Below are 26,215 nucleotides of genomic sequence, written 5' to 3'. Positions count from 1 at the left end.
GCTATCATCTGCCACGAGTGCAATAAATAAACTGAGCAATAAAGTTGCAGACACATCATCAAATACTCCTCAATGTACATGTATCCATAGATGGCAAACAAGCTCAAATCAATCCGATATCTAATCCACGAGCGCTTAAAATTCACAACACCCGAATTCATTCTTGACCACAATTGGTCGAGATCCGACATTAAATGATACTACAAAATCCCTCCGCCATTAAAATCACACTACGACTCTCACGTTCGCTATGTGTTTAAATTGTCAATTCATTCTTAATGCCGAATACAGTGGTTGGAAAGCCACAATGTCCTAGATCACGTGCACCCAAACTTCTCAACTTTAAAGTGCGAGAGATTGCCAAGATCATTATCTTATTGCACAACATGGCTTCAGTAGAAGGGGGCGGGCTTTCAGTAGGCTTGGAACTAGCTTCTGCTACAGATGCGACTGTGCTCGGTGCTGTCAGCACTGAAGCTGGTTACAGCTTCGGCGTTTTGCAACTTCTGCGACCTGGTGTTCAAGAAGCAATTTTGGCCGGCGATCAGTCGGTTGGACAGTCATTCTTTCCTAGCGATCTGCAAGTGACAAACGCGACTTACGCGGGGTTTGTCTTGGGTGGAATCTCCGCTTGTGATGCACTGGACTCTGGAGTAGAAATTCTGCAGCAGAAATGTGAAGCACTCGTCAAGCGACAAGTGCAATGGGCCACCCACTTGGGCTTATCTGCTGTATTATTTTCATATCCAACTACGGGAGCGGGTGTAAACTTTGCGAGAGCCGTGAATCATACGCTGTCGATGTTATCTTATACGCAGGTTGGTAGCAAACCTGTTAGCGATTCGAAGCGTACACGTCCTGAAGTACCCTTGTCATATAGGCTTGGGTGCGCATTTGCATAGAAAGCGAAGATGGGGACTCGTGGAAGAAATGGAACCTTTTGCGCACCCTATGTGAACACAATACGAAGCTTTCCGTTGGTATGGCACATCTTGCCACCGTTTCCTAATGAATAGCCTTTAATCGGAACCGCTGTTAGCGTTGGAGCTTCCTGCCGAACTGCCTGAAGAGTCATTACTACTGCAATGGCTGGCTGAACCAGTGAAAGCTGTTATTCTGCCAACTTCGGCCTTCATAGCGAACAATAGAGGATTCCCGGTCTTAAGCAAGCGACATCAGTCGTTTGTTCGGAAACTGATGGAGGTGAGACCTCTTGCTCTATACATCTCGATGTCATTTCGATTTTAACCTACATTATACACAGCAAAATGTTCAATTTGTCGTTAGCGCGAAATCAGCGGACGAAAATATTCACCCGTCAGGAGGGCTTCCAGCATATCAGCAGTATATCCAGCACCTATATCGAACGCGACCGGAGCCAGATGTTGTCGACAAATTTGCCAGTGGCTATCATGAGTGAGTTTAGAGAATGAGACTGGTGATTCTTACAACAAGAATGAATCACACCTTCTTTCCAGTTACTTGCAGCAGCCCTTACAGGTATTGGCCCAGCTGAGGCTTTATCTGAGATTATGCCGTTAACCACATCTGTAGCCGCTGATGGATAATCTGGAATCAGCGACTTACGAGGTCTTTGAGAAAGATCCAATCAAATATCAAGAATACGAGAGGGTTGGTAGGATGTGCGGATGCATTAAAGCAATCTTTGCTAACACGCAGTATGTCGCTCGTCAGGCAATATATAGAGCTTTGCTCGACCGAGTGCCTGACGGTTCGGATAGGGTGACGTACGTACCTCTCTTTTTGTGCCACAGTGAATTATTGTTTAGATTTGGCCATCGCAGGGTTATAATGGTGGTGGGGGCAGGAAGGGGGCCCTTGGTACAACGTGCTCTTCAAGCCGCTGTAGCTTCAAATCGCAAGGTCAAAGTCTATGCGATAGAGAAGAATCCGAACGCTGTTGTTACGTAAGACTGGAGCTACCTGTTCTTTGTTGTTCTTGAGGTAACTAATCGATGTCATATCAGTCTGAGATGCAGAAAGGAATCTGAATGGGAAGACCTAGTTGATGTGATCCATTGCGATATGCGATACTGGGAGGCTCCAGAGCAGGCGGACATTTTGGTCAGTGAACTTTTGGGATCCTTTGGAGGTCAGTAGCTGTTATTAGCAATCGTACCTGGCAGATACCGCTCACAGTTATTATGTAGATAACGAGCTGTCGCCGGAATGCTTGGATGGAGCTCAACGCTTTCTCAAAGGTATGAGTAGTTTGCGTGCAGTCAGTGCAACTACGAGCAAAGTGCAGCAGCAGACATTGATTGCGAATATATATAGAGAACGGAATTTCAATACCATCCAGTTATACTGCATTTGTTTCCCCCTTATCGTCGACCAAGTTGTACCACGAAGTCTCTTCTTACGGTGACAATGCTCATTTGGAAACGCCATATGTGGTGAAGTTCCGAGCGGTCCACGAGCTAGGTCTGTTCCGAACTTGATGCTCATTCTCGCGCCAAAGACAAACATCTGCACTGCTCGTAATAGGCGCGCCACTTCCTGTGTGGACTTTCGAACATCCTCATCGCGGACTGAAGTTGGAACCAGGTGCCTTCCCGTTTGGGTTTAATTGATGAAAGATCTTCACTAATACTGAGAGCACAGGAAGCCCCAATTTTAATGAGCATAACAACCGATACTCAAAACAAAGATTCCAAATTTCACAGGATGCGATGATGGTGAGTGACATATTCGTTGTTTCCTTAACGGATGACAATGCCTAAAACCCTTGACATAGCATGGTATTGCAGGTTATTTCGAGGCTATCCTTTACAAAGACGTAATGATCAGCATCCATCCAAAAACGCACTCTCCTGGAATGTTCAGTTGGTTCCCCATTTTCTTTCCCTTGAAGGTACAGTAGGTTAAAGCAGGTCGCTTCTCTGTCAATTCTTCTCACATCTGTAAAGGTGCCGCTTTACCTGTCAACCGGGTCAAGCATAGAGTTGCATTTCTGGCGGATGTGCGACGCGAGGAAGGTCTGGTACGAATGGGCGGCTGTCCCCGTTCTACCTGCTAGTGATTCTACCCCTGAGACCGCACTGGTTGGAGGGGCATCGACCATTCACAATATCGGAGGACGTTCATATTGGATAGGCCTCTGATTTGTTATTTAGACACTATATAGTACATTCCTGTAGGCGGCCTCTAAAGGTAGCGGCAAGAAAAGATTATGTAACTATGCTAAATTCTATATACAAGATGCTTTTGCTCTAAATCTGATCACTATGACCACCAATTCAATGTCCCACCAGACGAGCTGACGAATTCGGCTGCCGACTTCAAGGCTGCCTCCAACCGGCCAGTGTTTTCATGCAGCAGACGGGAGTCAGAAACGGACACTTCTCGGTCCATATTTATCATTGAGTGTTCCGTCGTGTCGTCCGTTCCCCTACCTTGAGGAGATCCACTCTCCTCTTCACTTTCTTCACTGCCACTATCTACGGTATCCTCCCCACTAATCTCGTCTGCACTGGTATCTGACTCGTTATCACTTGAGTCAGATTCAGAATCAGATGACCCTCCTGGATGTTCATTCTCCACATGGTTTCCTTTCACCAGACCTCCAAGTTCCGCCAAGGCCTTTTGATATGGCGCGGTAAGGCCTTCCACGTCATCCGAGACTACTTTTAACTTCTCGACTTTCTCACTTCCAGAGCGTTCAACTTTTGCCATCTCTCCCTTAAACCATCTTACTTCTCTATCCTCCAAGATGGTGTAAGCGACTCCCACGCGCCCGGCTCGAGCGGTACGACCGATTCGATGAACGTACGTCTTTACGCGCGTCGGTACATCGTAGTTGACGACGGCTTTGACACTTTCGCCCAAATCCATTCCGCGAGCCATCACATCTGAACAAATTAGTGCGGTGAGCTTTCCATCCCTGAAGGAGGATAGAAGACGCTTTCTTTCAGAAGGCGGAAGATCGGATGAAAAGGCTTGAGCAATTGTGCTCGCGGATTTAGCTTCTTTTACGGCACCTCCTTCAGTGCTCTCATCCTCGCTACTGCTTTCAGGCATCTCGTAGGACGAGGAAAAAAGCTGGAGCAATGCTGCCAGCCGATGCGCTGCTTCAACGGACTTGGTAAAAACTAACGCACCGGTCAGTCCGAGATTGCAGAGCAGGTGTAATAGCATTAGTGGTTTTTCGCCCGCGGAAGTGCACACTATCATTCGTTCACTCAATGTATGCGGAGCAACGAAGCGTGCATCAGTAGTCAATCGCTCAACAACGGTTTCCTGCTGTAAATCGGTTGAGGCTGAACCTGCTGGAGCCACGGCAATATAAACAGGATCATACAAATTGAGAGATGCGATCTTGGCTGGATTCCGCGTTAAAGTGGCGGAAAAAAGTAATTTTTGGAGAGGAGTGTAGTGATGCACGGAAGGAATAGAGGAATGAGCAGCTGAGACCTTGCCGTCAACAATCTGAGACCGACGCCAAGTAGCAGTCTTATGTAAAAGGAATTCATTTTCATCGAGTTGAGGTTCACACGTAGCTGAAGTCGCCTCACCGAATTCGGACACTATCCCATCCGCAAGGTTCCTCTCTGGCTGGGCTACGGCTGCCGCAAGGACATGGGTCAACCAATCCTGATAGCTCTGATTGAGAAGCCTATCGGCTTCATCGATCACCAGATATCTCAGATGCCGTAATGTGAATCCTTTTGTTCCTCGCAAGTGATCCATCAGCCTCCCTGGCGTTGCAACTACGATATCCACTTTGCCTGAGCCATGTTCCTCTGTTGCCACCTCCCAGGCTTCACTGGCTACAAGCTGCTGCTGTTCTAAGGCGAAAGGAGTTTGCCCTGTGATAAGCAGAGCCCGTAAGTCGCTTCCGCGAAGAAGCATATCAAATGTGGCCTTAACTTGCGCCGCAAGATCTCGGGTTGGAAGGACTACGAGCGCACGAAGACGTGGAATTATGCGATCAAGAAGTGCCTCCACAATAGGGAGGGCATACGCCAGCGTCTTTCCCGACCCGGTTGGCGCTGAAACACAGATATCCCCGGGAGGAATGGATGCTGATGAATGGCGAGTTTTGAGCAAGCGAGGGAGGACAGCCATCTGTACAGGGAATAGGTGGGAGATATCTTTTTCGCGGAGCCGGGCTAGAATTCTTGGGGAAAGCCCCCAACGGATATCGGCAACGTCGCTTTCTGATGACTTCGTTATTTGGGCCGGGATGGTAAGGGGGTTAGAAATCCAAGCAGGTAGTCCAGCTGTCTTCGAAGGTTTGGATCGTTTGACTTGTGTCGAAAAGCTAGTGGTTGCATCAGATAGGCCACCGCTAGCTGCTACCCCATCATCCAAAGCAGTGTTCACATTGTTGTCAGAGTTGTGTGGATGGAAGGCCCCTGACAAAGTGGCCACCGCTCCCTGGTTTACCGCTTCCACGTTTTGATTATCAGCGTCGACAAGTCCATGGGCAATTTTCCATTTCAACTCCTTCTCCTTCGCATGCTTCCCCCCACGCTTCTTTTTTCTCGCTTTTGGCTCCCGAAGGTCTAAGCTCGCAGTATCAACCTCGCTTTCCACTGTCTTCTCCCACGGCCGCTTCCGGCTTGTACCTCCCTGTCCTTCCTCTCTAGAACGGAGCTTTGCGTCCATTCCCGACTCTCGGCTGCCGCGGGCCATTCCACGTGAGGTAGAAGCGTCTTTCACATAGTTTCTTCTCCGCAAAGCTGGGTCGTGGTTATCGGCTGTCGCCATGTCTGGACGAAGGACAAATAACTGCAACCATCACAAGCTCGATCAACGTTTTCTGTTCCTATGACTGTGCCAACTCTCCTGCTTTCGTAAGCAGACGCGAATTGGACGCGCTTTTCGGAGTTTTTTCCCAAGCGATAGCTTCCCTGCGATTGAACTGAAACCGTCAACATGTATAGAGCTGATAAAGCATGGCTGGAAACCGCTTGCTATTTGGTAGGCAGCAAGATACTGAATTGACATGCTCTTAAGACGTTTTGGTTTATTCAAGAGTTCTCCGATACAAGAGTTTTGCAATTTCCTCATTTCAGGTTCCGACCCGTCGAGCTTGCGAAAATGCTTTCAGAGGGCTTTCAGATTGCAAGATATTATGCTGCCAATCGTAGTTTACTTGATGAGAGTAGTCTGAATGATAGGACGCAGCGGATACAGAACTCCCGTAATGAACGAAGTGGCACTCCTTTAAGAACGATGGCCCCCGGCGAGAGTCCAACTCGCAGATCGCTGATTGCACCTCGACTATTGCGACGGGATGGAAAGTCAGAAAGGCCTCACTGGAGTGCAGGGGCTACTATACAAGTCGGCTTGTGTCTCGGTACCGTCGCTGACAAGGCATCGATTGTCAATTACCCGAACCTTCCAGGACCAAAAACCTGCGGAAGCAACGTCGTAAACGGTACTAACAAGTCTAAAAGAGACATGAGTCCTATCTATATGTTGCAAGAATGTAAATGGACTGCAACATCCAGCGATTCTTCTTCGGGATCGGGAAGGGTTGTACAGCTCCCCGCAACACCACAGCGGATAACACCTAAAGAAGATCCAAGAGATACAATATTGGAAGTCAGCCATGGAGGGGATTTGAGTGAAATCTCGGAAAGCTGTGATTTCCGTCTCCATTTGATAGAGGCATGTCACAAATGTTTTTCTGACCGAGACAAGTGGGTCCGTCTTGCTGGGGATGCGCCAGAACTGTATCCACCTTCTGGATGGGATTCTTCAAGAAAAGAATGTATTATTTATGCCCTTCCGGCTGCAGTTGCATATATGTCGGGGACAATCAAACACATTGACTGCTCTGCTAGTAGGTAGCTGCTATTCGATCAGATGCCGTCACAGACCTGTTGTAATCTCTCTTTGATAGAATCATTTAAGGAGCATCTCGAAGGAGTCATTAGATTCCCAACAACAACTACGGCGGTAATGGCAGAAGTGGTAGCATACATGTACTGGTTGTGGTGCAAATCTCATCAGCCAAGTCTGTTTGCCGATCTCACCGCAAGATATACGCGGAAGTTTGCGACTTTGGCAGTTCGACCGGCAGCATATCGGCCACAAACCTTGTTGCTTTTTGAGATCATGGAGGCCTCTGTCTACCTGGACTTACCTGGGCTCGTGGATATGTGTGCTGTTAATGCAGCGACGCATTTTGATAGTAAGTGCATGGATGGCCTGAACGATTGTTAAATAGATTATTTAGCGAGTTACTCTCGCAAGTCTAGGTATTACTTCTTTTGGTGGTCTACCAAAACCCCTAATACGAAACGTACTCAAGCGTCTCAGTATTGGAGACTTGTGCATAAGCGAGTATGAGCTAGTTGATCCATGCGAACACCCGCTGCGGGGAGCGGAATGCAACTCAAACGGGCGAATATCTCTCGATACAACGTCAATCTGGATCCGAAATTTCCTGAAAATACAAGCGACGCGTCCTTGCGATGAGCAGGACAGCTATACCAAACTGTTGAATTGGTCAGAAGCAGGTCATTTACGAGAAAGTCTTCGCCAAATATGCGTCAAGTTCTATATTGACGAATGCCTGCGTCGCGAGCTCCCACCATCTGCTGAGTCAAAGCTATTGCAAGTGATGCAAATGGAGGCGACACACTTGAATCAGATCAGCTTGACTGTAAATTCTTCAACGGGCAATCGTTCGCTCAGCCTTTGGGCTACTGCTGTTCAGAAACTTCCAGATCTAAAAGCCATTCATGTAACTGTAGAGGACCCAGCTCCTGCTATCTTGGAGCCGCTTCTGCAAGCACTTGTCGTGCCAGGACGAGCGCTACGGCTGGAATTCCCATGTTCAGATGCCGTCAAGATCCAAGATGTTGCACGTCTTGTTACTGTACCAGGTATTACCTCTTCGTCGCAAGAGACCGTGCATAAAAATGGGGTGCGGACTCCTGCTCTACGTGCCAGCGCTGGCTGGCAACCGGTGTTCCCTTTACCTGGTGCGTTTCTTGACAGTAAAGTAAGCCATCGAGTCAATATTGGAAACGATGAGGGCGCAAAAATGGCTATTGTATCGTCCCCACGTGGTTCGCCGTGGAGACAGATAGGACCAGCTCTGTTGCAATCCTCCCGTATGCTCCCTCTCACCGATTTGGATCTCTCAAAACAGCCATTAGGGCTCAATGAGGCCGAAATGCTAGGGCATACTTTGGAAACGTGCACAACATTACTACATCGGCTACGGCTTGCGCATTGTAGTCTTGGGTCAGCGGGTATTATACGGCTCGCGCGTGCTCTTAGTAGTAATCGAACACTACAGTATCTCGATATATCCTGGAATATCGCTTCAGAAGACAAACACGCCTACGAAGCAGCCCGAGCCTTGGGACAGTCACTAGAACTCCCAAGCTGTGCGCTTACGGAGATAGTGCTCTCAGGAAATCACTTCACTACCCTAGGGGTGGTCGCTCTGATCGATGTTCTTAAGGGGAACCGCCGGATTCTGGACTTCAATTTCTCCCAGATTGACTTGAACGCATCATTGGTCTACTTGGCAAAAGCCCTATTGTTGGGAACAAACAGAACTGTGAATCGTGTGGATGTCTCCTCTAGCAAACTCTTACCGAGGCGGATCGCCGAATTCTGTGAAATATTGACGGACGGTCTAAAGAATGCCACATTGATGGTGATGGAGCTCAACATGAGCGGCATATTGTTTAACGAGTCCATAGCACACTCGTTGGGCTCCCTTTTCCAATGTCCAAGTTTCCAATGTTCGCAGCTGATATTGGAAGGCGCAGACACAGGTCATGTTTTAAGAGATCGTGGTTGCTTGGCCCTTTTAAAGACATTGCGGCGAAATACCAGTTTAAGGCACTTGAACCTTTCACGACAAGCACTTGGCGATGATAGTTGCAAAGGGTTCGCGCAACTATTGATTGACACACACATTACCGAATTGACACTAAGAGATAATTTCATCGGCGATGGAGGCGTACATGACCTTCAAAAAGGGTTATCAAAGGTCAGGGAGCGCGGAGACAGGCGGCCAGTACGCATCAATCTCGATCAAAATATTATCTCTCGCGAGCTCACGGGCCAGCTAGAGGAAATTTTACCAAAACGGCTCCCACATGTCATATTTGCGCTCAACCAGAGGGATATTAATAGATAGGACCGAAAAGTTTTGGAGGAATGATTTGCTTGTAAAACTCGTTCAATAAGCGAAATACCAACGCCTTTCTCCTTGTCCGAACTCTCTCAGAAACAAAAATACTTAATTTTTTATGTACATGGCAGCCACAGGAAGCACTAGGAAATTTTGTCTCCCAAATTATATCAGCAAATCATATCCACGTCAGTACTTTAATGATCGTACTTCCTCCTCGGTGGCATAAACTTTGGCCTACGTACTTGGCGTTAAGCGCGAAGCACACTAGTTATTTGAAAACACAGAAGCGCACCTTAAGACCATGCAGTTCCGATGAAATCTTTCCTACTCTTTCACCAGTTTCCTTTGCTATCGAGATATGAGAAGATTGCGACGATGGCTTTATATCTCTGAATAGCTTTGGAACTTACCTAGATTGAGCAATACAAGCTCCTTATCTTCCAGAGGGGCATATTTGAGTATACTCCGCTCTAGGACTTTCAGCTGTTTCCGTAGAATTAAAATATCATTTGTAAAACCTTCAATTTCATAATCGCGGCGCCTCTTGAGAGCAGTGTAACTAAAATTGTAGCCCAACGAAAGTCAATTGAGAATAGATAACTGGACAGGGACGAGACCACAACAGACCTGGAAGTAATTGCAGACAGGCGACTTTGAAGATATTCGACCTTCTTTTTAAAGGTTCTCTCGATTTCATCACATTTAGACTAGATGGAAACGAGATGGTTAGTTAGTTCAGGTCATATGCCAGTGCAAGACTCTGCATTACCTTGGCAGTGTGAAGTTCCTTCTCATACTTTCCTAATTGCGAGCGAAGATCTCCAACTAAAGTTTCCTGCTTCTTTGTTACTCTTGATTCAATAGTCTAGTGAACGGTAAGAACTGTGTTCGTCTTGAATAAGTTTTCTCAATCAACCCACTCTTTCAGCGGACTCTGCTTTATCCCTCTCAACTGCCAGCTGACTACCAGTAGAACGTAGGTCCTCTAGCAAGGCGGCCTTCTCTTCCACTAGTTTCTTCTCGTAGGCATGGGAAGCCTTCTTTGTGTGAAGTAACTCTGATAGATCGGAATGAGAACATGAATACCGCGATGGATGGGGCTCGACCTCGAGTTTTACCTCGAATGTTCTCGCGACATAACGCCCGTAACTTTTGAAGCTTCTCCAGTAGCTCACTTATCCTTTGTGACTCATGCTCCCTCCGTGCCTTTTCTTCATCTATTTGCGTTTGTCGATCACGCTTCAACGCAGCTACTGTGGCCTCATATGCTCGGCCCTTAAAATTTGGAATCAACAAACAGGCCGTCGCATCAATAGGCTGTGTGTAAGGATACTCACCTGTTCTTCGAGCTGTGTTCGCAAAGATGTCACTGTCAGCTTCAAAGCCTCAATCTCATCCTCCATTATAATCATGTCTCGCTGGTCCAGGTTTCCCACGCCGATCTTCATCAACAGGATCGCAACATGAGATATCTGCGGCTATGAGAGAATACGCTTGAACGTACTCCTTCTCCTTTATCCCTTCCTTCCACTGGCTTCTCTTTTCCTCTCGAGATCTTCACCAGTCGTTTGTCAAGCTTCTCACGAAAGTATGTTGTTTCCGGTTCAGGACATGGAGCTATTTTCAAGAGATAGCGGATCTTTTTCCGATCCTTCAGCTCCTGCACTGAACGAGCTGTTAGCTGTGCTCCACATAGTTGCGTCAGCTCAACCTCCACAACGAAATACTTGCCCTTCAGTTCGTCATTCTCAGCTAGCAATTTTAGGAAGGCACGCTTCTCGTCAAACAGGGCAAGCTCGGCATCCCTGAGTGCCTTTTGGAGACTAGCAACTTCTTCTGCCTTTTTGTGTGCCTCCCACGTCACACGGTGCGCGTCGTCATGCGGAATCCGTAACGCATCTATTTTATCTAGTGCTTCCTTGTAGTCATGCTCGCATCTTTCTGCCGCGCTTGCTATCAGTATAGCCAAAATGAAAAACGCCAAAGATCGCAGAATGTACCTAGTCGTTCTCGATAATAGTTTAGCAGATCTTGGGATAGCGGAAGGTTGCGCACGTCGTGGTTCATCACTGACCGAACGCTGGTAATGATCTTCAAACTGTATACGCGAGCAGTAGGGATAAGCCACCCTGCGCCTGGACGCGCTGATGTGGTGAAATGGTAAGCAAGTCCGAATGTTAGCGCAATTTACAACGTTGTTAACATCATTAGCTTTGACAAATTGAGAAAGACAAGATCTTTTAACTATCTATAAGCATTTTCTTCTCTTGGAAAAACTGCAGCTTTCCTTTTCTAAGCCATAGCGGCCTTCTCGCTAGCTAGCGCAAGTCTGAAAATGAAAAGATTAAAACTTTGACGGTGAGTAACAGCCAAGCACATGAGTATCATACCGTCGAATGTTGCCGATCGTCCCCGCAGCGGCCTCCTGCAACCCTGGATCTGGTGATCCGACCATCCCCAACAAAAGCTGGACTACCCCGTGTTCATGCATTGTAATACAATTATCCGCTAATCGAATCATGCGTGTAAATACCGAAACCGCCGCGGGAAGAAAATTAACAAGTACTTACGATCCATAGAAAGCTGGTGTAATGCGCGAGCGGTTGATCTGTGAACTTCTTCATCGGGCGATCGTAGATATTTCACCAGTGGGGCAACCGCTCCGGCTGCTCCAAATGACACCCGGTTATTTCCCCAATGGCAGCATCGTGCTACGGCTTCCGAAAGATGTCGCCGCAGTTTGTCATTGCGTGTATTGGTAAGTTTAGCGAGCATGGGTACAACTCCGTGATCGGTAATTACAGCCAAATTTTCCTCTATATCCAAAGAGACTGCTCAGTTTGCCGTGCTGTAAAATGGTAAAGGACTACCCACTCACCGTCTTTCGCGATATTTGCTATTGCAGCGCAAACCGAGGCCAAAACCTCAGTGTTATCGGATTTGAGGAGCGAGACAATGAGTTCCAGTCCACCCACAAACGAACGGACCATTTCTCCGGCATCCTTCGCTAGAAAAGAAGGTAATATCATTTTGAGCATTGAAAAATGCAAATGAGCTGTACTCTATCAGCTGTACCGTGTTCAATGCAAGGACAGATGGCCCATGCTGCAGAGGCCTGGACTTGAGGATTCGTGGACTTGAGTAAAGACCATAGCAGACGTACTCCGTCTAGTCGATCAATTATGGCCATGCTGTCGGCTAGATAGAGTCTCTATGGGTCAGCCAGTATCAATGAAGAAAGTGTAAGCGACTTGGTGGCGAACATACTATCGAGAGCACAGGCGCCCACTGCCGTTGTCACATTAACAAGAAGAGCTTGATTCGTTCCCGTTAGCAGGTTTACCAACGGAGTAATCCCGTTGCATTCTCTGATGGCCTGCCTGCCGTCAGCTACAGCCGAACAAGTGAGCTCGCTTTTCCAATGTGTTAAAGAAACCCGGGCGCTGTTTACCAGTCTGGGCGCAAGCTCCAAGAGCTCCTACAGCATTCACTAGAACGTCCTCCGGTTGGTTTTCCATCAGTCCGACCAGCTTCTTGATTGTGTTCAGTTTGTTAAACGCAGCAACATTCTCGACTGATGAGGACGCAAATAAGTTGTTGGACAGATCAGAAAAATATTGTGATCCACTTACGGTTTTGTGCGCACTTCCAGACTGCCCCGGTTGCCGCAGCAAGAAGCTCTTTGTTCATGGTGTTGTCCAGCAGATTTACTAGATGCGTAAGTCCGTTGTACTGGCGGACAAGCGTCCGAATTTCGTCTAAATGCGCAAGGGTTGATGTTCATCTACGGCACAATACTGCAATGGAATATGTTCGGTGCTTGAGCTTACCTTCTTCGGCACATTTGAAGATGGCGCTGGCACAGTGTGCTTGGAGTTCTTCATTCTTGCTTGCCAGGTTTTCAACTAGGAACTTTACCATTCCCGATCCTCGGATGGCAATCCGATAGTTTTCTAGAGCATATACTTTCTCAGTCGCGTTTTCTTCCCTAGCGGGTCGTACCATAGTACGCATTTAACACCTACCATCGGACGCGCACTCTTGCAAGATTCCAACGACGGGAATCAGCAGCTGTTCATTTTGTGATTCAAGTAGATTCGCAAGTAGTGGAATCGAGCCGGCCGCTTGAATTGCCTCTTTATTTTTTGCTGAGAGCGGAGGATCAGAAATTTAAAACTCTTTGGCAAAGTTCGGAGATTACTAACCACTTTTACTGCAGGTCGCCAGAGCCAAAGCTCCCGCCATCGCAACCTGCTCATCCTCGCTTCCAGGCCGTGCTTTGAGTAAGCGCACCAGTTTTCGAATACCACCATAGCGACGTACGGACCGACGATTTCGCGCTGGGCAGGAGCTAAGAAGATGCAAACATTGTACAGTAAAGCCTAAGTGCTTACCATTCTTCGCGCAATGGGCGATTGTTTCAGCTGCCAGGCACTTTAATTCCTTATCTGAATCACGAAGCAACTCAACCAGAGGTTGCATTCCATCTAGCTCTGCAATGGCCGATCGAATAGCCACTAAGAAGACCAGCGCTTAAGTGTTGCGAGGCTTTCTTAAAAATAGCTCTTAATAGCTACCGTTTTGAGATATATCCCTTAATATTTTCAATGCCCCGATTTTGCATTTTGGATCATCAGTGTCCAGGAGGTTTACCAAAGTTTCCAGCCCGCCCACATCTCTGATGGCTGTTTGATTGAACTCTAATCAAACAAGGTTGAAGGTTGACAATTTATCGATCACCATCAAAATAGAAAATGCCTTCATTACCATTTGTTAGGTCAAAATCCCGGAGAGAGCATATTGCAATTATTGTGGCTGTTTGATTGCCTGCTCGCAAGTATTTCACAAGTTTCTGAATTTGGTAGTACTCAGCAGGTAGCTCGGCTGTGAATGCGTACAAGCATTAGTACCCAGAGACCTGCATATGCCATCAGCTAGCATGTCTTACAAATCTCCTGTCGCTTCTCTTGTATCTCTTCCTCAGAATCGTCTAAACAATGAGGGTCAACTGGCGCTGCTACCTCCTTCTCTCTACATCAGTCTGTCACAGACCTGCTTCGCTATCCGTAAAATCGTCCTCATCTGGCATTGCTCGTGACCGCTGTCCTTTTTTACCATCCTTACTCGCCGAGGAAGTCCTGTTCAATTTTACTTTCCCAGATGTCTTCTTATATCCATGACCATCAACGTTACGATCGGAGTCACCATCCTGGGTGACTCCAAGTGATCTGTCCACTTGAGAGTTAGCAAGGAAAGAGAGCTGCAAGACCACTTGTCTGTACCTCCACTTCAACGATGGCTCAACGGGAACGCGAGTCTTCGCCGTATTTTTCGTTTTTCTATACAGAGCAGCCGACGTTCAGTCAATATTGCGCACCTATTAATGCCTGTTCTGTTAATCTCTTACGTTTTTTTATTCACATATGCACGTCTGCCATTAGCATCGCCCTTCTTCTGTACGGTGTCCGCGCCGTAATCCTGGTCCTCGTCGGTTTCTTCCTAGGGTTGCAAGCGTAAAGTTGGCTATTGAATCACTGCCAGTCAAACCAAGGCTCAAAGTACCGCTTCGTGGGGCTGTGAATGTGGTGCGATCGCAGATTCGGACATAGAAGTAACTGATGCACCTACAACAAGCATGTATGAGCTTCAAGTAGATCTTAGGAAATGTGCTAAACATGCCTGCTTTGGGCAAGCACGAATACTCTTGCTTGTCAATCCGTGCTGCGAAATGCTGTGACTGACTTCGTAGCAGATCAACTAAAGAAGGGTAGACGTCCGAGTCTGCTTCATAATTCAGATGTTCTTGGCCTTTGGGTTCTTATTAATTCCTAGTCGCTCTCGTTTCAAGACAAAATTGGGCTTGCCTTTGTCATCTGCTGAGTACCCTTTGTTCACAAAATAGCCCCTTTTACTTGCAGTAATTATCATTTTTTCCCGGTCAAAAGGTTGGACCTCCAGGTAGCAAATCTCGCCGTAAACCTGGCGCCATGGTGGTGCCTTGTACCCGTTCGCAAATGTGTAATCTAGAGTGCAATTGCAATTGAATAGACAAAGGGGGTTACCTGCTGAGCATTCCACACATACCTGACTCCCAGTCAATTGATATTGCTGGCCGCGCCGGGTCCCTTCCACAGAAGGCCTGAATCATTTGCAGTTCTTCACTGATCTTTTGAACATTCAACGTCTTCTCTCTGACCAGATTTTTCAAAGGAGGCATAGGTAAGAATACGATGATTTCCTCCTTGGTTTATCTTTGATCATCATACTTTTGGAGATCCTGTACCGCTGACTTCATCAGCTGGAGATCGAACGTGTTAAGAATGAGGAGCAACTTATACAGTTTGCTGTACTGATCGCGCTTTCGTGGGTCTTGCTCATTGCTGAAGGCTTCAAATGCATCTACAAGAGCATTGTCCCCACTGACACCAAATATAGTTTTTGCTGGATCTCGATTGGCTGGATAGGAAAAGTGCTTCATTAAGAATTTGAAGGGTCAACGCGGAAGATTCCTAATTACCATACCTTGAATGATTTCTTGTAATTCTCTAAGCTTATGCTCTTCTGCGAGCTGAAGTATTCGATTCAGATATTCGAAGGAGGCAACTCTAGCGATATATACAGTCGATTCCGTGGTTTGGCCTCCACTTTGTTCGAGCTGAAATAATGGCTGTCCGTCGGTTCGAGTCTCTGTAGACGTTATTACAACCTTTCCTCCCCTATAAACCGACGGTGACTGTTAATCAATGTATGGAGACACATCTTTCGGGCTATTCACAGACTTTGGTCCACTAGATTGGACAATCCACTTGTCTCCAGCAGCAGAAAACGCCGCAGGGCGGAGGTTACTTGACCATTGTAGCGGTCTTCGAAATTCGGATCTTGCCTCGCTCGGGTGTGCTCGGCATAGTTGTTCGATCATGCGTATCAGATCAGACAGAAGCGCATGATTTACAATTGATGTTTTCAGTTGGCCAGCGTCATTGTCTTCGATCGTCTGCTTCGACGTCGCCACTGGTTGGTCAATCCACTCGAAACGTGCTGATAGACTCTGTCCCATTGTGCAGCTGTTGGACGGCTGCCCAGCTCACAGATGTGGTACAGTTGAATCCACAATAACTTTACTCCGATCCCGACTGCTTACTTGAGCAGTGTCACGTGGCAATCGCCTTTGTCACGTCCAGTGGATAGACTATACATGTACATCCCAGATGGACGAAGTTACTCGACAAGATGATGTACGAGTGGCACTCCACATCAGCGATGAGCCTGCCATTCTCGACGTAACAGAAAGTGGAGAAATACCAGAACCGTAAGAAGCCGGATATTTTGCCTCCGCAGATGGACACCACAGAACTGATCTGGCTGCCAGGCCAAAGACTGCAGCAGCACGTTTAGAGGAAAATGTCACCCAGATTGACTTCAGCAAAGTTCTATCCACCACTACAGGATGGACAAAGGAGAAATCATTGACTGGAAGAGGGCAGGGTGAAGAAGAGGACACCTCAGAAGCGGTTGTTGCCACTACCACACCCGGTCGCTTAGAGGCCATCAAAGAAAATATTTAGTATGTGGAAGTTGCTCAGCTGGTTCTTAACTTGTTGGAAGAGGATCTGATATATGTGTTGTAATATAGCCTTGCGTGGGCCGAAGTTCAGTTCTCGCTGGATTTGGTGGAAAGGCTGCTGGCAAATGAAAAACGGACTTCACAGGATGCGGACAATTCCTATTTGCGCCTCCTGCCGGCTCCACGTAAACCTGCTCCACCCCCACGACAGCAGATCGATGACCTCCAACTGATTCTTTCAGCAAAATTTCAGGTTAGGGTAACAATTGTTCCAGAGTATGGATCTGGCGTCAATCTGAACCGTGGTACCCCACTGTTAGCATCTCAAGCTGGTCGCCAAAAACTTGCGGGATGCCGGTGAACGCTTGCAGACATCATTGGATCGGGATCAAAGTTTTTATGGTACTTTCACCACCAATCTGCGATCGAAAGATTGGGTTCTACAAGCCAGAAGCGGCTCGGAACGTGGCCTATATGTCGATTATGGCTTTGGACAAGGTGTTACTCACTTTTATTTGCCTGCTTGTCACTCGTTCTCTGACTTTGTATCGTTCCTGATGCAGCCGGATCGGATTACTATCAAGTTGGTCATGCAGAAATATGGCGTAACCTTACGGCACCAGAGAAGAGAAAAAGAGAGGATAATGTGGAGGAGGAGGTCGATCTAATTTTACCACGCGTGAACGCCAAGCGCATGAGAATCACTACTGTGTCGGGCCTGACCCGCATGAGCGACGAGAAATTTCAGCGAAGACAGGATTCTGACTTCTGGTCACATTGGGCGAACGAGAATGGTAAAAGATATGCGTTGGGGAGGCCAGATAAAATCTCGATTAATGTGTGTTGCTATAAAGATCGGAAGGAAAGTGGGCTTTATCGACAGCTTTCCAGGGCTCAAAGCGCCATCTTCGACGCAGAAATTTTTGACCACGTATGTTAAGGCAGTCCAACGTTGTTGAATTCTCTTGGTTATTCATCTCGTTTTCGTATTCCATCCTCAGGTTTCAAGAGAGGCGGCCCGTGAAAGTGCAGCAGAGGTTACACGGATTTTGCCAAACGCAGTTGCTGCATCAGTTGGGGCGACGAGTACCAAGCTGGTAGTGAGCTTAGTCGATGGTGATGAAACTGTGCCAAACCCATGTACTTCAGATGATGCGCAGCAGCCATCTCAGGTCACTTCTATTTCCCAACCCGATGGTGCTCTGTTGGAGCTTGTGGCACAACAAGCACTGAGACGGCAACATCGAACAAATATTCGAAGACAGCGGGAAGCAGCAGGCTGTTATACTGGGGTCGGAAGGGTTCAAAAGTGTGTGCATGCATGACCTATTGATTTGTCAGATATTCTCTGACTGAGATGTGTCAACAGGAACGAGCAGATGTCCGTCCTCGCACGATTAGCGAGAACTACAGAAATTCAGAACATTCGCAGCCAAATATCATTTGCGATGCAGAAAACTATTGGATACGTCAGTGAGCGATGCAACATTTCAGTACGCCGCGAACGCGTTACGTCTGGAGACATAGATACTAAGTGGACCCTGCAAATCTTCGGCCGGTATGGTATTGAGTATGGACGATGGTTCTTTGCCCGTTGTAACCTAAGATGTGGTCCAGGTGGCAAGTACTTTTATTTCTACGCGTCTCTGGTGATATAGTGGCGCAGACATCCATACTCGACATGGCTTCTTCATCGCTACACGTTTCGGAAGTCGAAGATTACCTTCGACAAGAAGTCTGGAGGGCGTGTGTGCACATGGTTGTTCAGGAAGCCAATGCTTTAGGAGTCTCTATTGGTATACCCGGCGGAGTGAAAAAATGGCATGTGGATGACTTGTCAGTCAAGGGCCTAATAAGAACCAGAAACATACCATTGCGGTTCGTTGAAGTATATGAACTTGCTCGGTCCTATTACAAAGCTGACTTCAGCTGCCAGGTGCGTTGTGGACCTCTATGGCACCGACTTGCCTTCATCGTACCTACAGATCCGCATATCAAGTGTCGAAGATGCCTACAAGATTCCGCTACGATCACCAGATGGGCTAGCTCAGAAGTCAGATGTTAAGGATCTTGTGCGACAGATTTTAGTGCGACACATGCAATAGACCGGGATTTACGTCCAGTGCAAATCCCTCCGGTGAACATTTCAACTGTTCAGAGCAATGGCACTATCCTGCGTTCACATTACGTCCCTGCGTCGCTCGTGCTTTCGCCCTTATCGCTGTCATTTCCTTCCTGCGCTATCCTAACACCACCTTCCCCCTCCGCGCTCTCATAATATGGATTCCTGCTGTTTAGAATAGATGTTAACTGCCTGTAAGCTGGGTCATCGACATCGAAAGCATTGTCCTACAGATCTCACCGATGAGTTGCGAATGGCTTTATAAGAATGATGTCTAACTTACTTGCAACGTGAGTCGGAAAAGTCCGATAGGTGCGTCCGGTGTATTTTCCGTCGTTATTTCCTGATCCGTCACAGCGTCAAGGAAGGCTTTAAGTCCCTCTTCGCGTATATTGTTCCGGAAAAGATTCAAATTGTTTAGGGTACGGTTTCCGAGCACAAACCATTGACCGTTGTGTTCAAACATAGGTTCGACTGTTGGGTTCGAGTCTGGCGCCTGATTTGGTTGATTAGGTGACATTACAAGATACTGGTCCATATGGATGGATCTACCTCTTCGACTTCTTCCTTGGTTTCCTCTGCTTTGGATTTCTTGCCAGATTTGGCTGCGACGGCGCCCTTTTTCTCTTTCCCTTTGCTTGCTGCACCCTTTTCTTCGACTACAACAGCACCAGCTGTCGCAGCTTTCTTGGGGCCCGGAGGCTGGGCTGCCACCCCCACCTCGGTGGTTGATTTTTGCTTGCCGATGTTCGGCTGGGTAGCAGTGCCTTTACTTCCACCCGCGGAGCCTCCTTCCTCCTTCTTACCACCTTTGATCGGGCGTTTAGCTTTGAGATCCGCAATGGACTCTTTTTTAATTCCTCCTGCTATGATGCTCTCTTCGCTTTTGACTCTACATATATGGTGGATCCATGCATTAGGGTGGTTGGTTAACTAAGAAAATAAACGATGTGCGTTCTAACTTTGCGGAATTGTTCCGTCCGGTAGCTGCGGTCGGCATGCGTCCTTTTGCTTTTTTGACGATAGGATCCTGAGTGGTTTTATTAGGTAAAGTCAGGACATCTGGAATAGGGGGTTATGGCAACTACCTCCTCTTGATCTTTTCGCTGCTTGTCCATTTCAGCCATCGCTTTTCGTCTTGAGGCCAGCAGCTCATCATGCAGCAACGGGGAGTTCGCCAGAACCTGGTTAAATGTGCGCTCAGGTTACAAAATCCGATTCTACTATATGCCACCATCTTATACCTTCGCGAGCGCAACCGCGCCTTCATCCCCAATATTGTTCAGACCCAGGGATAAAGATGTCAAGCTTTGATTGAGCTTCAATGCCTGTGAATCGTTAATTGAGTTGTCGCTCGTCAATTGCATATATGATGTCCAGCTTCAATCGCACCTCTGCAAGGTTTTCTGCGCCTTCTTTTGTGATTTTGTTGTTCCACAAGTTTAGCGACACTAACACTCGATTGGATTTAAGCTGCTCGGCTAGTCCCTTCAGTCCTGCGTCTCCGATATTATTAGAACGCAAAGACAACGATCGAACGGATGACTCTTCGGTGATGAGATAGGGCCAGAGGTGCTCCGGTATGAGCGGGTTTCGATCTAATGAGAGAACACGGATATTTGCTGAGAGCACCGTCGTAAGCAGCAAGGAGAAATGTGTCTCGTCTAATCCGCAGTTCCAAAGTCTGTAGAGTAACATGCCGTGTTAAGAGGCTGACTCTAGGCAGACAACTGAATCATTGATTCACAAATGGACCCTCCAGCGCCTTTCCGGGGCTTACATTAGGTTTGTTATGGTACCGCATGCAGGTATCACTCCGCTCAAAACTTCGATAATCCCATATGGGAGCTTCCACCCTCGCACTTCTAACTTCTGGGGCTCGTCGTCATCGTCTCCATCTATTGTTTCTAACACGATGGTCGGCGTAAAACGGTAACGCGAGTTATAGGTCATGATTTTAAACTCTGAAAGCTTTCCTTCCTCAGCTTTCCCTGCCGTCATGGTTTCTTCCGTTCGATCTGGGAGAGGTCTCGTCAATACGCCGTCTCCTGATACATCCCCTTCTATAGCGGCGGGTTGTGACTGTCCATCGGAGAGCTTATCTTGGCCACTTGCACCGGAAAGTGGGCGAGGTGTCATAGCAATTGGAAGCGGTGGCAGTGGGTGCCGTATTTTGAGGATGTTAAACGGCTTTGCACCGTTACGACGGCAGGCATCATGATAGTCTGTTTCAAAATTTCCCACATATTCAAGGGCTGGGACATGTAAAAAGGATTGGCAAAAGTGCAAATATAAACAACCAAGGAGTAATTACAAACCTTCAGCACCTTCTTCCAAATCAACAGCCATGGTTTCCTATAGCTTTCGTTGGACTTTGGTTATAATTGAACTTCCATCACAGCACGACGCGCATTACATAAGCAGCTTTGGGACAACTAGTCATCAACGTCACTTCAAATGCTGGAAATGCCGCAAATGACCTGCGTTGAAAATGGCTTCTGTCGTCCAGAGAAGATTCCCGTCACTTAATGCTTTCCATTTTGAAAAGGAATGGTCCGTAGTATGGTGACTGATGTTCGGTCCTTAGGAAGGCCAGTGCGATTCGGTTAAACAAATCCGATGTGGCATGGCGACTGCAATACCGTTCTGTTATGTCGTCCATCAGCTGCTAGATTAGGAACCAATGGAGTTGCTGAACATGCGGATAAAATTGAAGCAGGCCTAACTCATATGGGCAATAGAATGGCTTCTGCTGGTCGAAGGATCAAACTGAACTCGTGATTGTTGCGCTTCTTGGGAACAGGCTCAACCAGAAAACATTCATTTTTGTAGACAAACGTCAATGCCTCCAGGGAATCAACCGGTGACAACTGGCTCGGATAAACTGGTCTGAGTTGCAGTAGGGACGACTCTACGAAACACATGCAGTCTTACACATGTGGTCTTACATGTGTTCAATAGCGTCGCCCCAACTGCTTCATTCCCTCGAGGAATTGACGTTTGTCTTCAAGATGCACACTCCAGTTGCCGTCCAAGAATACGACCAAGATCTGGTTCAGTAATGACGCGGGACAGAGACCGGCAGATATGGCGAATTCTCGCTGCTACAACTGGCACTGATTGTAGGGGATAGAATTTCACATGGCATTGTTTGTAAATTAGCCCAAGACATTTGGAATTTGGTCTGCTATGAAAGATGAGGAGTTTGGGAGGCAAGAAAGGAGCGCGTCTCGTAACGCGTCAGATACAAAAGATGCCCACTCCTGCCAAAAAGCCTGCCACTGCATGACCTGTTTTGACACCCAAAAAATCGTGTTTACGTTGCTTTTATTGGTAAAAGACGACAATACGATATGCGTATCCATTTAACATACGATAATGGAGAAGTTCATAACGTGGACGTGGATGGCAGTATGGAGGTGCGGAGCTTTGTCTCTCAAGGGGTGCATTGCCCCATCTCGTTATCATCATGACATTCTAATGGGACGGATGCTTTTTGTTGGAATGTATTTTTGCAGTTGGAAAACCTTATGGCAATAGTAGAGGCCGAGATGAACATTCCCGCAGGGCAGCAAGTGCTGCTGCACAACGGCGTAGAGCTGACTGAGAAGAGCAAGTCAATTACCGCGTCGGGTATTCGTCCAGATGATATTCTGCTTGTGCGGCGTAGAAGTCCGGCAGGGAGGTACGGTGTACCTCCGTGTACGAAAGGAAGAGAACACTCTTGTCCAACCGATTCGCTTTTTTAGCAACATAACGCGCACGCCGGAAAGTATTGCAGAAACCGTGCGACAGCAGATTTTGGCAGATCCGTGGATGCTGCAGCAACTCTCAAGTGTGAGTGCGTACATCGCTGCTCTGATCACGAAGATGGGTTGTTGAAACGTTGTCATCGATAGCAACAACCAGAACTGGCCAATGCTGCCATGAACGATCCTGCAACTTTTCAGCGCATGTATCTGGAATTAGAATCACGGAGGAGAGAGCTTGAGGAAAGACAAAGACAGCAAATGGTATTCATTGTCTCGCGGTTGTGGAAGGTTTGGAACCTCTAGCCGCTGATTATGGGTCAATTAGGCTGCCTTGGACAGTGCAGATCCTTTTGATATTGACGCTCAGAGGCGCATTGAGGAGGAAATTCGGAAACAAAATATCGCACAGAATCTGGAGGTGAGTGTCGCGTACTGACTATGAAGCAATGATACATCAACCGCTTATCCACCCCCACAAACCTTAGAATGCTATGGAATATCATCCTGAGTCGTTCGGCCGGGTAGGTATCTATACCCTGCAAGCTAAGCACGCAGCTTTTTGCGTCCATCCTTGCGTAAATGAAAATAACTATTGGTATGCACCCAGGTGGTTATGCTTTATATAGATACCGAGGTGAACGGTCACAAAGTGAAAGCATTTGTAGATTCCGGCGCTCAGGCAACAATCATGAGCCCAGCGTTGGCGGAAGCCTGCAATATTATGCATCTCCTGGATGAACGATTTGCGGGAATTGCCCAGGGAGTGGGTACAGCGAAAATTTTGGGGAGGGTTCATAGCGCCCAGATGAAGATAGGAAGCCAGTTTTTACCTTGCTCTTTCACGATTATGGAGGTACAATCGTGAAGTACTGGGCCTACGATGCACCCCTTAGACGAAAAGCTAATTGAGTCTGTGCCCTTCCTTAGGGCAAAGGAGTTGATCTGCTCTTTGGATTAGATATGCTGAAACGACATCAGGTTAAGAGTCTTTAGTCTTTCCCTGCATTCCTGTCGATTGTGACGAACGGCCCACTGATTGATCCGTGATTCCTCTATCAGGCTATTATTGATCTGGAGAAGAATGTTTTACGAATTCACGGTGAGGAAGTGCGCTTCCTGTCAGAGCACGAATTGCCGGACAAGGCGCGGTGGGAGGCAACTGGAAGTGGAGATGTACAGTCCCCAGTCGAAGGGGGCTCCGCAGCACAAGGTAACGTGTATGATCCCAGAGTTGCTGGTAATGAACGATCACTCAGTCCTCGATTAGGCGCGGTTCACCCTCCGGGGGGCTTGCATCCTCACATTCCTCCAGCCGGCATAGCTGCATCTGTGCCAGGACCTGGAGCTGCACAGGCAGGACGTTTAGGTGCGCCGACAGGTGCTCCCACGTCCACAACGGCTGGTGCTGTTCCACGGCATTCTGAGGAAAAGATAAAAATGCTCGAGGATCTTGGGGTATCCAGGGCGGAGGCCATAGCGGCATTGGATGCAAGTGGCGGTAATGCCGATGCTGCAGCCAGTATGCTGTTCCAGTAGCAAGCAGATAGGTAGCCCAAAGCGTTGTAGTTGAGCAAGGTTCAAACATTTGACTTGATGTCGGTTGTGGGTCTGAAAGAGCCTATAGATAGAGGGCAAAAGGCAGTAATGGTCAAAGAAATGTTGCATAAAACCGACCCTGAATACAACAATCTGCACCGAACTGAAGCCGCATGCTATTAAGCAATGAACAAAAAACGGTCTCATAAATCCTGAACAATCTTCGAACAAGCACAACTATATACAAGCGAATCTCTGCATAATGACACTACAGGCTCCACTACAATCACATCCATCCATCCCGTTCAGTCCAGAAATCTTTCCAAATTCAAGGTTAAAACTTTACTGCTGTTTATGCCCTGATCTCGGTAAACCCCAACAAGAGCTTCAGCTCTTTCATAGAAAGTATGCTTCAGTGAAATAACAATAAACTGAAACGAGTTGGAGGCGACTCGTCGAATATAATTGGCAACTTTGGCGACATTCGCGTTGTCCAAGGCGGCATCGACTTCATCCAGGACGAAAAACGGCGCAGGTTGATAGCTGTGGATAGCAAAGAGCAGTGCCAGGGCTGCCACAGTTTTTTCGCCACCAGACAGCAGCTCCATATCTCTGAACCGCTTCATGGGAGGCATCGCATGGTATTTGACTCCGTCGTTGTAGGGCTCCTATGAAAATGACATGTTCAGAGACAACCCTCACTCCGTCTGCTGAGGAGCAGTGGAAAAAGTAACCCTACCTCACTGTCCTCCAAGCTTAAGTACGCAGTGCCACCCATTGGGAATGTCTTGGATTTGGTGAGTTCCTTATATATTGGATCAATCTTCTCAGCAATATGTGTATACGCCCGGTAGAAACGATCGTAACTGGGGGTAGGAGCGATGGAATGAGTGAATATCATCTCCAAAACGGCAATAAGGCTACTCACCGCTCTTGTTTAATCTTCATGAACGCATCCTTAGCTGACTTAGCCTCTCTTCGAGCAGCATCAAATTCTCTTGCAGTCTCCTTCAACTTGTGCTCAACCTCATCCAATCTTCGGACCCGCCAACGCGGTTAGCACCGGCAAATGCAAAAGCACAAGCTAGTGTCCACACCTGTCAACCGCCCTCATATTCGGAGCCATTCTCTCAATCTCAGTCGTGAGGTTCCTCAGCGTCTCTTGGAACTCCACTTCCATTTCGTCCGAACCATTCTGTGACAATTTGTTAGATTGCGGTATTCTCTCATATCGCATGGGTCGACTCACCTGCTTATGAGCAGGTTTCAAATTGCTAAAGTCCACTTGAAACCCTTGCACTCGAGCAGAGAAACTTAGAGTCTGTGAATCGATCTCCATCGAATCGGCTCCCCCTATCTGGGGTTAGCGGTGGAAAAGAAGCGGTTGGTCGTCCATTCTGTCACATCTAATGCAATGCTTGCTTCCTGATACCTCCAATTGATCCAAGGAGAGATCGTCCAAAGATCCCTCCAAGAAAGGCAATTTGATCTCCTCTAGTTTACATTTTCGGAAAATCGAGAATTTATCAGCAGATAATTTCTCAATTTCTGATTCCTAAGGGCAAATTTGAATAAAATGCATGAAGCCGGGCTTCAACACGAGCACAGTTCGGAGAAGATAACACTCACCTTCGCTGCCATAGACTTCGAGCTTCCCTCAACCTCTTTCTGTAATTTCTGTATTTGTTTTTTAACCTTCGATACTGCCGTCCCTTTCTCCTCCATCAGTTGCTTTACAGAATCAAGCTGTTCACTGGCTTCTTCGATCTCATTGGCAAGAGTTGCCTTCTCTGCTTCGCGGGCAGTCCTTTCTTGCTCCAGCTGAGCAATGCTCTCTCTATCGCTGACCATAATGGATTCCATTTTATGGATTCGCTCTTCAGTACTTTTCGCTTTGCTTCTTTCAAATTCCAGCCTGTAGAATGGTTTAGTTGTTGAAGTATAGGGACTGCAACCCTGTCATGGCGCTTACTGGTTCTCCAGTTTAGCCTTTTGTGTTTCGAACTGCATTCGCTTTTCGGATACTTCTTGGGTCAACTTGAGTTGTCGTTCTTCATATTCCCGGATGCTCGAAACTTCAATCGTTCGGCAAAACTCGGCGAAGACTT

At 47.3% G+C, this 26,215-nt stretch overlaps 9 protein-coding genes across 9 annotated transcripts; 4 read left to right on the top strand and 5 right to left on the bottom strand.

The window, feature by feature from the left end:
- The first annotated feature begins 279 nt into the window (after positions 1-279).
- SPPG_06907 (protein arginine N-methyltransferase) lies at positions 280-3,243 on the top strand. Its single transcript, XM_016755099.1, has 15 exons — positions 280-818; positions 881-980; positions 1,040-1,203; positions 1,265-1,416; positions 1,479-1,500; positions 1,555-1,632; positions 1,696-1,748; positions 1,806-1,928; positions 1,989-2,113; positions 2,172-2,222; positions 2,299-2,445; positions 2,509-2,568; positions 2,626-2,699; positions 2,759-2,875; positions 2,931-3,243. Exons 1-15 carry the CDS (start codon positions 387-389, stop codon positions 3,123-3,125), a joined length of 1,893 nt encoding a protein of 630 aa, XP_016605957.1. The 5' UTR covers positions 280-386; the 3' UTR covers positions 3,126-3,243.
- Positions 3,108-5,733, bottom strand: SPPG_06906 (uncharacterized protein; the record flags this gene model as incomplete). Its single annotated transcript, XM_016755098.1, has 1 exon — positions 3,108-5,733. The coding sequence occupies one exon, from the start codon at positions 5,731-5,733 to the stop codon at positions 3,247-3,249; it is 2,487 nt and encodes an 828-aa protein (XP_016605956.1). The 3' UTR covers positions 3,108-3,246.
- A 155-nt stretch (positions 5,734-5,888) lies between these two features.
- On the top strand, positions 5,889-9,213 carry SPPG_06905 (uncharacterized protein). Its single transcript, XM_016755097.1, has 3 exons — positions 5,889-6,814; positions 6,875-7,165; positions 7,233-9,213. Exons 1-3 carry the CDS (start codon positions 6,067-6,069, stop codon positions 9,134-9,136), a joined length of 2,943 nt encoding a protein of 980 aa, XP_016605955.1. The 5' UTR covers positions 5,889-6,066; the 3' UTR covers positions 9,137-9,213.
- SPPG_09420 (uncharacterized protein) lies at positions 9,204-11,226 on the bottom strand. The gene is made up of 11 exons (XM_016757583.1): positions 11,134-11,226; positions 10,865-11,074; positions 10,638-10,798; positions 10,471-10,575; positions 10,252-10,408; positions 10,054-10,190; positions 9,903-9,998; positions 9,761-9,840; positions 9,544-9,692; positions 9,426-9,481; positions 9,204-9,367 (listed from the first exon to the last, which is right to left on the bottom strand). The coding sequence occupies exons 1-11, from the start codon at positions 11,198-11,200 to the stop codon at positions 9,320-9,322; spliced, it is 1,266 nt and encodes a 421-aa protein (XP_016605954.1). The 5' UTR covers positions 11,201-11,226; the 3' UTR covers positions 9,204-9,319.
- Positions 11,227-11,302: 76 nt separating this feature from the next.
- SPPG_09419 (uncharacterized protein) lies at positions 11,303-16,212 on the bottom strand. The gene is made up of 25 exons (XM_016757582.1): positions 15,913-16,212; positions 15,656-15,849; positions 15,400-15,589; positions 15,218-15,324; positions 14,998-15,156; positions 14,813-14,941; positions 14,696-14,757; positions 14,541-14,632; positions 14,416-14,472; positions 14,186-14,361; positions 14,082-14,123; positions 13,901-14,017; positions 13,711-13,833; positions 13,528-13,650; positions 13,339-13,473; positions 13,159-13,281; positions 12,964-13,086; positions 12,766-12,891; positions 12,585-12,707; positions 12,401-12,523; positions 12,209-12,331; positions 12,012-12,140; positions 11,704-11,949; positions 11,524-11,641; positions 11,303-11,462 (listed from the first exon to the last, which is right to left on the bottom strand). Exons 1-25 carry the CDS (start codon positions 16,188-16,190, stop codon positions 11,426-11,428), a joined length of 3,255 nt encoding a protein of 1,084 aa, XP_016605953.1. The 5' UTR covers positions 16,191-16,212; the 3' UTR covers positions 11,303-11,425.
- Positions 16,213-16,340: 128 nt separating this feature from the next.
- On the top strand, positions 16,341-19,788 carry SPPG_06903 (uncharacterized protein; the record flags this gene model as incomplete). The annotated part of the gene is made up of 10 exons (XM_016755096.1): positions 16,341-16,442; positions 16,503-16,697; positions 16,767-16,950; positions 17,018-17,195; positions 17,261-17,491; positions 17,552-17,628; positions 17,699-18,006; positions 18,067-18,255; positions 18,315-18,575; positions 18,634-19,788. Coding segments are annotated over 10 exons (1,894 nt in total), but the record flags the coding sequence as incomplete, so codon positions are not given.
- SPPG_06902 (uncharacterized protein) lies at positions 18,719-21,270 on the bottom strand. The gene is made up of 9 exons (XM_016755095.1): positions 21,138-21,270; positions 20,600-21,074; positions 20,212-20,503; positions 20,064-20,147; positions 19,908-20,003; positions 19,782-19,849; positions 19,372-19,711; positions 19,103-19,315; positions 18,719-19,046 (listed from the first exon to the last, which is right to left on the bottom strand). The coding sequence occupies exons 1-9, from the start codon at positions 21,166-21,168 to the stop codon at positions 18,882-18,884; spliced, it is 1,764 nt and encodes a 587-aa protein (XP_016605951.1). The 5' UTR covers positions 21,169-21,270; the 3' UTR covers positions 18,719-18,881.
- An 809-nt stretch (positions 21,271-22,079) lies between these two features.
- Positions 22,080-24,270, top strand: SPPG_06901 (uncharacterized protein). The gene is made up of 10 exons (XM_016755094.1): positions 22,080-22,238; positions 22,338-22,504; positions 22,569-22,656; positions 22,719-22,832; positions 22,897-22,989; positions 23,057-23,092; positions 23,179-23,424; positions 23,499-23,549; positions 23,631-23,781; positions 23,839-24,270. Exons 1-10 carry the CDS (start codon positions 22,173-22,175, stop codon positions 24,105-24,107), a joined length of 1,281 nt encoding a protein of 426 aa, XP_016605950.1. The 5' UTR covers positions 22,080-22,172; the 3' UTR covers positions 24,108-24,270.
- Positions 24,246-26,215, bottom strand: SPPG_06900 (uncharacterized protein). The gene is made up of 8 exons (XM_016755093.1): positions 26,080-26,215; positions 25,737-26,022; positions 25,540-25,662; positions 25,357-25,464; positions 25,205-25,302; positions 25,036-25,143; positions 24,847-24,973; positions 24,246-24,775 (listed from the first exon to the last, which is right to left on the bottom strand). The coding sequence occupies exons 1-8, from the start codon at positions 26,115-26,117 to the stop codon at positions 24,413-24,415; spliced, it is 1,251 nt and encodes a 416-aa protein (XP_016605949.1). The 5' UTR covers positions 26,118-26,215; the 3' UTR covers positions 24,246-24,412.

The sequence above is a fragment of the Spizellomyces punctatus genome (genome assembly GCF_000182565.1).
Source record: "Spizellomyces punctatus DAOM BR117 chromosome Unknown supercont1.13, whole genome shotgun sequence".
Lineage (NCBI taxonomy): Eukaryota > Fungi > Chytridiomycota > Chytridiomycetes > Spizellomycetales > Spizellomycetaceae > Spizellomyces > Spizellomyces punctatus.
The sequence above is the reverse complement of the archived record's forward strand: the minus strand, read 5'-3'. Positions and strand labels throughout refer to the sequence as shown.

Coding starts and splice junctions, on each gene's coding strand:
- SPPG_06907 (XM_016755099.1), top strand. CDS start 387: ATGGCTTCAGTAGAAGGGGGCGGGCTTTCAGTAGGCTTGGAACTAGCT. Junction 2,114..2,171: donor ACTTTTGGGATCCTTTGGAG/GTCAGTAGCTGT, acceptor GTTATTATGTAG/ATAACGAGCTGTCGCCGGAA. Junction 2,446..2,508: donor CCGAGCGGTCCACGAGCTAG/GTCTGTTCCGAA, acceptor TGCTCGTAATAG/GCGCGCCACTTCCTGTGTGG.
- SPPG_06905 (XM_016755097.1), top strand. CDS start 6,067: ATGCTTTCAGAGGGCTTTCAGATTGCAAGATATTATGCTGCCAATCGT. Junction 6,815..6,874: donor ACACATTGACTGCTCTGCTA/GTAGGTAGCTGC, acceptor TCTCTTTGATAG/AATCATTTAAGGAGCATCTC. Junction 7,166..7,232: donor TGCAGCGACGCATTTTGATA/GTAAGTGCATGG, acceptor TCGCAAGTCTAG/GTATTACTTCTTTTGGTGGT.
- SPPG_09420 (XM_016757583.1), bottom strand. CDS start 11,200: ATGAACCACGACGTGCGCAACCTTCCGCTATCCCAAGATCTGCTAAAC. Junction 10,799..10,864: donor TGAGAATGACGAACTGAAGG/GCAAGTATTTCG, acceptor CAGCTCGTTCAG/TGCAGGAGCTGAAGGATCGG. Junction 10,576..10,637: donor GAAGGGATAAAGGAGAAGGA/GTACGTTCAAGC, acceptor CTGTTGATGAAG/ATCGGCGTGGGAAACCTGGA.
- SPPG_09419 (XM_016757582.1), bottom strand. CDS start 16,190: ATGGGACAGAGTCTATCAGCACGTTTCGAGTGGATTGACCAACCAGTG. Junction 14,018..14,081: donor AGAGAAGCGACAGGAGATTT/GTAAGACATGCT, acceptor ACGCATTCACAG/CCGAGCTACCTGCTGAGTAC. Junction 12,332..12,400: donor GGGCGCCTGTGCTCTCGATA/GTATGTTCGCCA, acceptor GACTCTATCTAG/CCGACAGCATGGCCATAATT.
- SPPG_06902 (XM_016755095.1), bottom strand. CDS start 21,168: ATGGCTGTTGATTTGGAAGAAGGTGCTGAAG. Junction 20,504..20,599: donor GGTACCATAACAAACCTAAT/GTAAGCCCCGGA, acceptor GTTACTCTACAG/ACTTTGGAACTGCGGATTAG. Junction 19,850..19,907: donor AGCGAAAAGATCAAGAGGAG/GTAGTTGCCATA, acceptor AAAACCACTCAG/GATCCTATCGTCAAAAAAGC.
- SPPG_06901 (XM_016755094.1), top strand. CDS start 22,173: ATGCGTATCCATTTAACATACGATAATGGAGAAGTTCATAACGTGGAC. Junction 22,239..22,337: donor ACGTGGATGGCAGTATGGAG/GTGCGGAGCTTT, acceptor GTATTTTTGCAG/TTGGAAAACCTTATGGCAAT. Junction 22,833..22,896: donor AAAGACAAAGACAGCAAATG/GTATTCATTGTC, acceptor TGGGTCAATTAG/GCTGCCTTGGACAGTGCAGA.
- SPPG_06900 (XM_016755093.1), bottom strand. CDS start 26,117: ATGCAGTTCGAAACACAAAAGGCTAAACTGGAGAACCA. Junction 25,303..25,356: donor TGAAACCTGCTCATAAGCAG/GTGAGTCGACCC, acceptor AAATTGTCACAG/AATGGTTCGGACGAAATGGA. Junction 25,144..25,204: donor AATATGAGGGCGGTTGACAG/GTGTGGACACTA, acceptor GCGGGTCCGAAG/ATTGGATGAGGTTGAGCACA.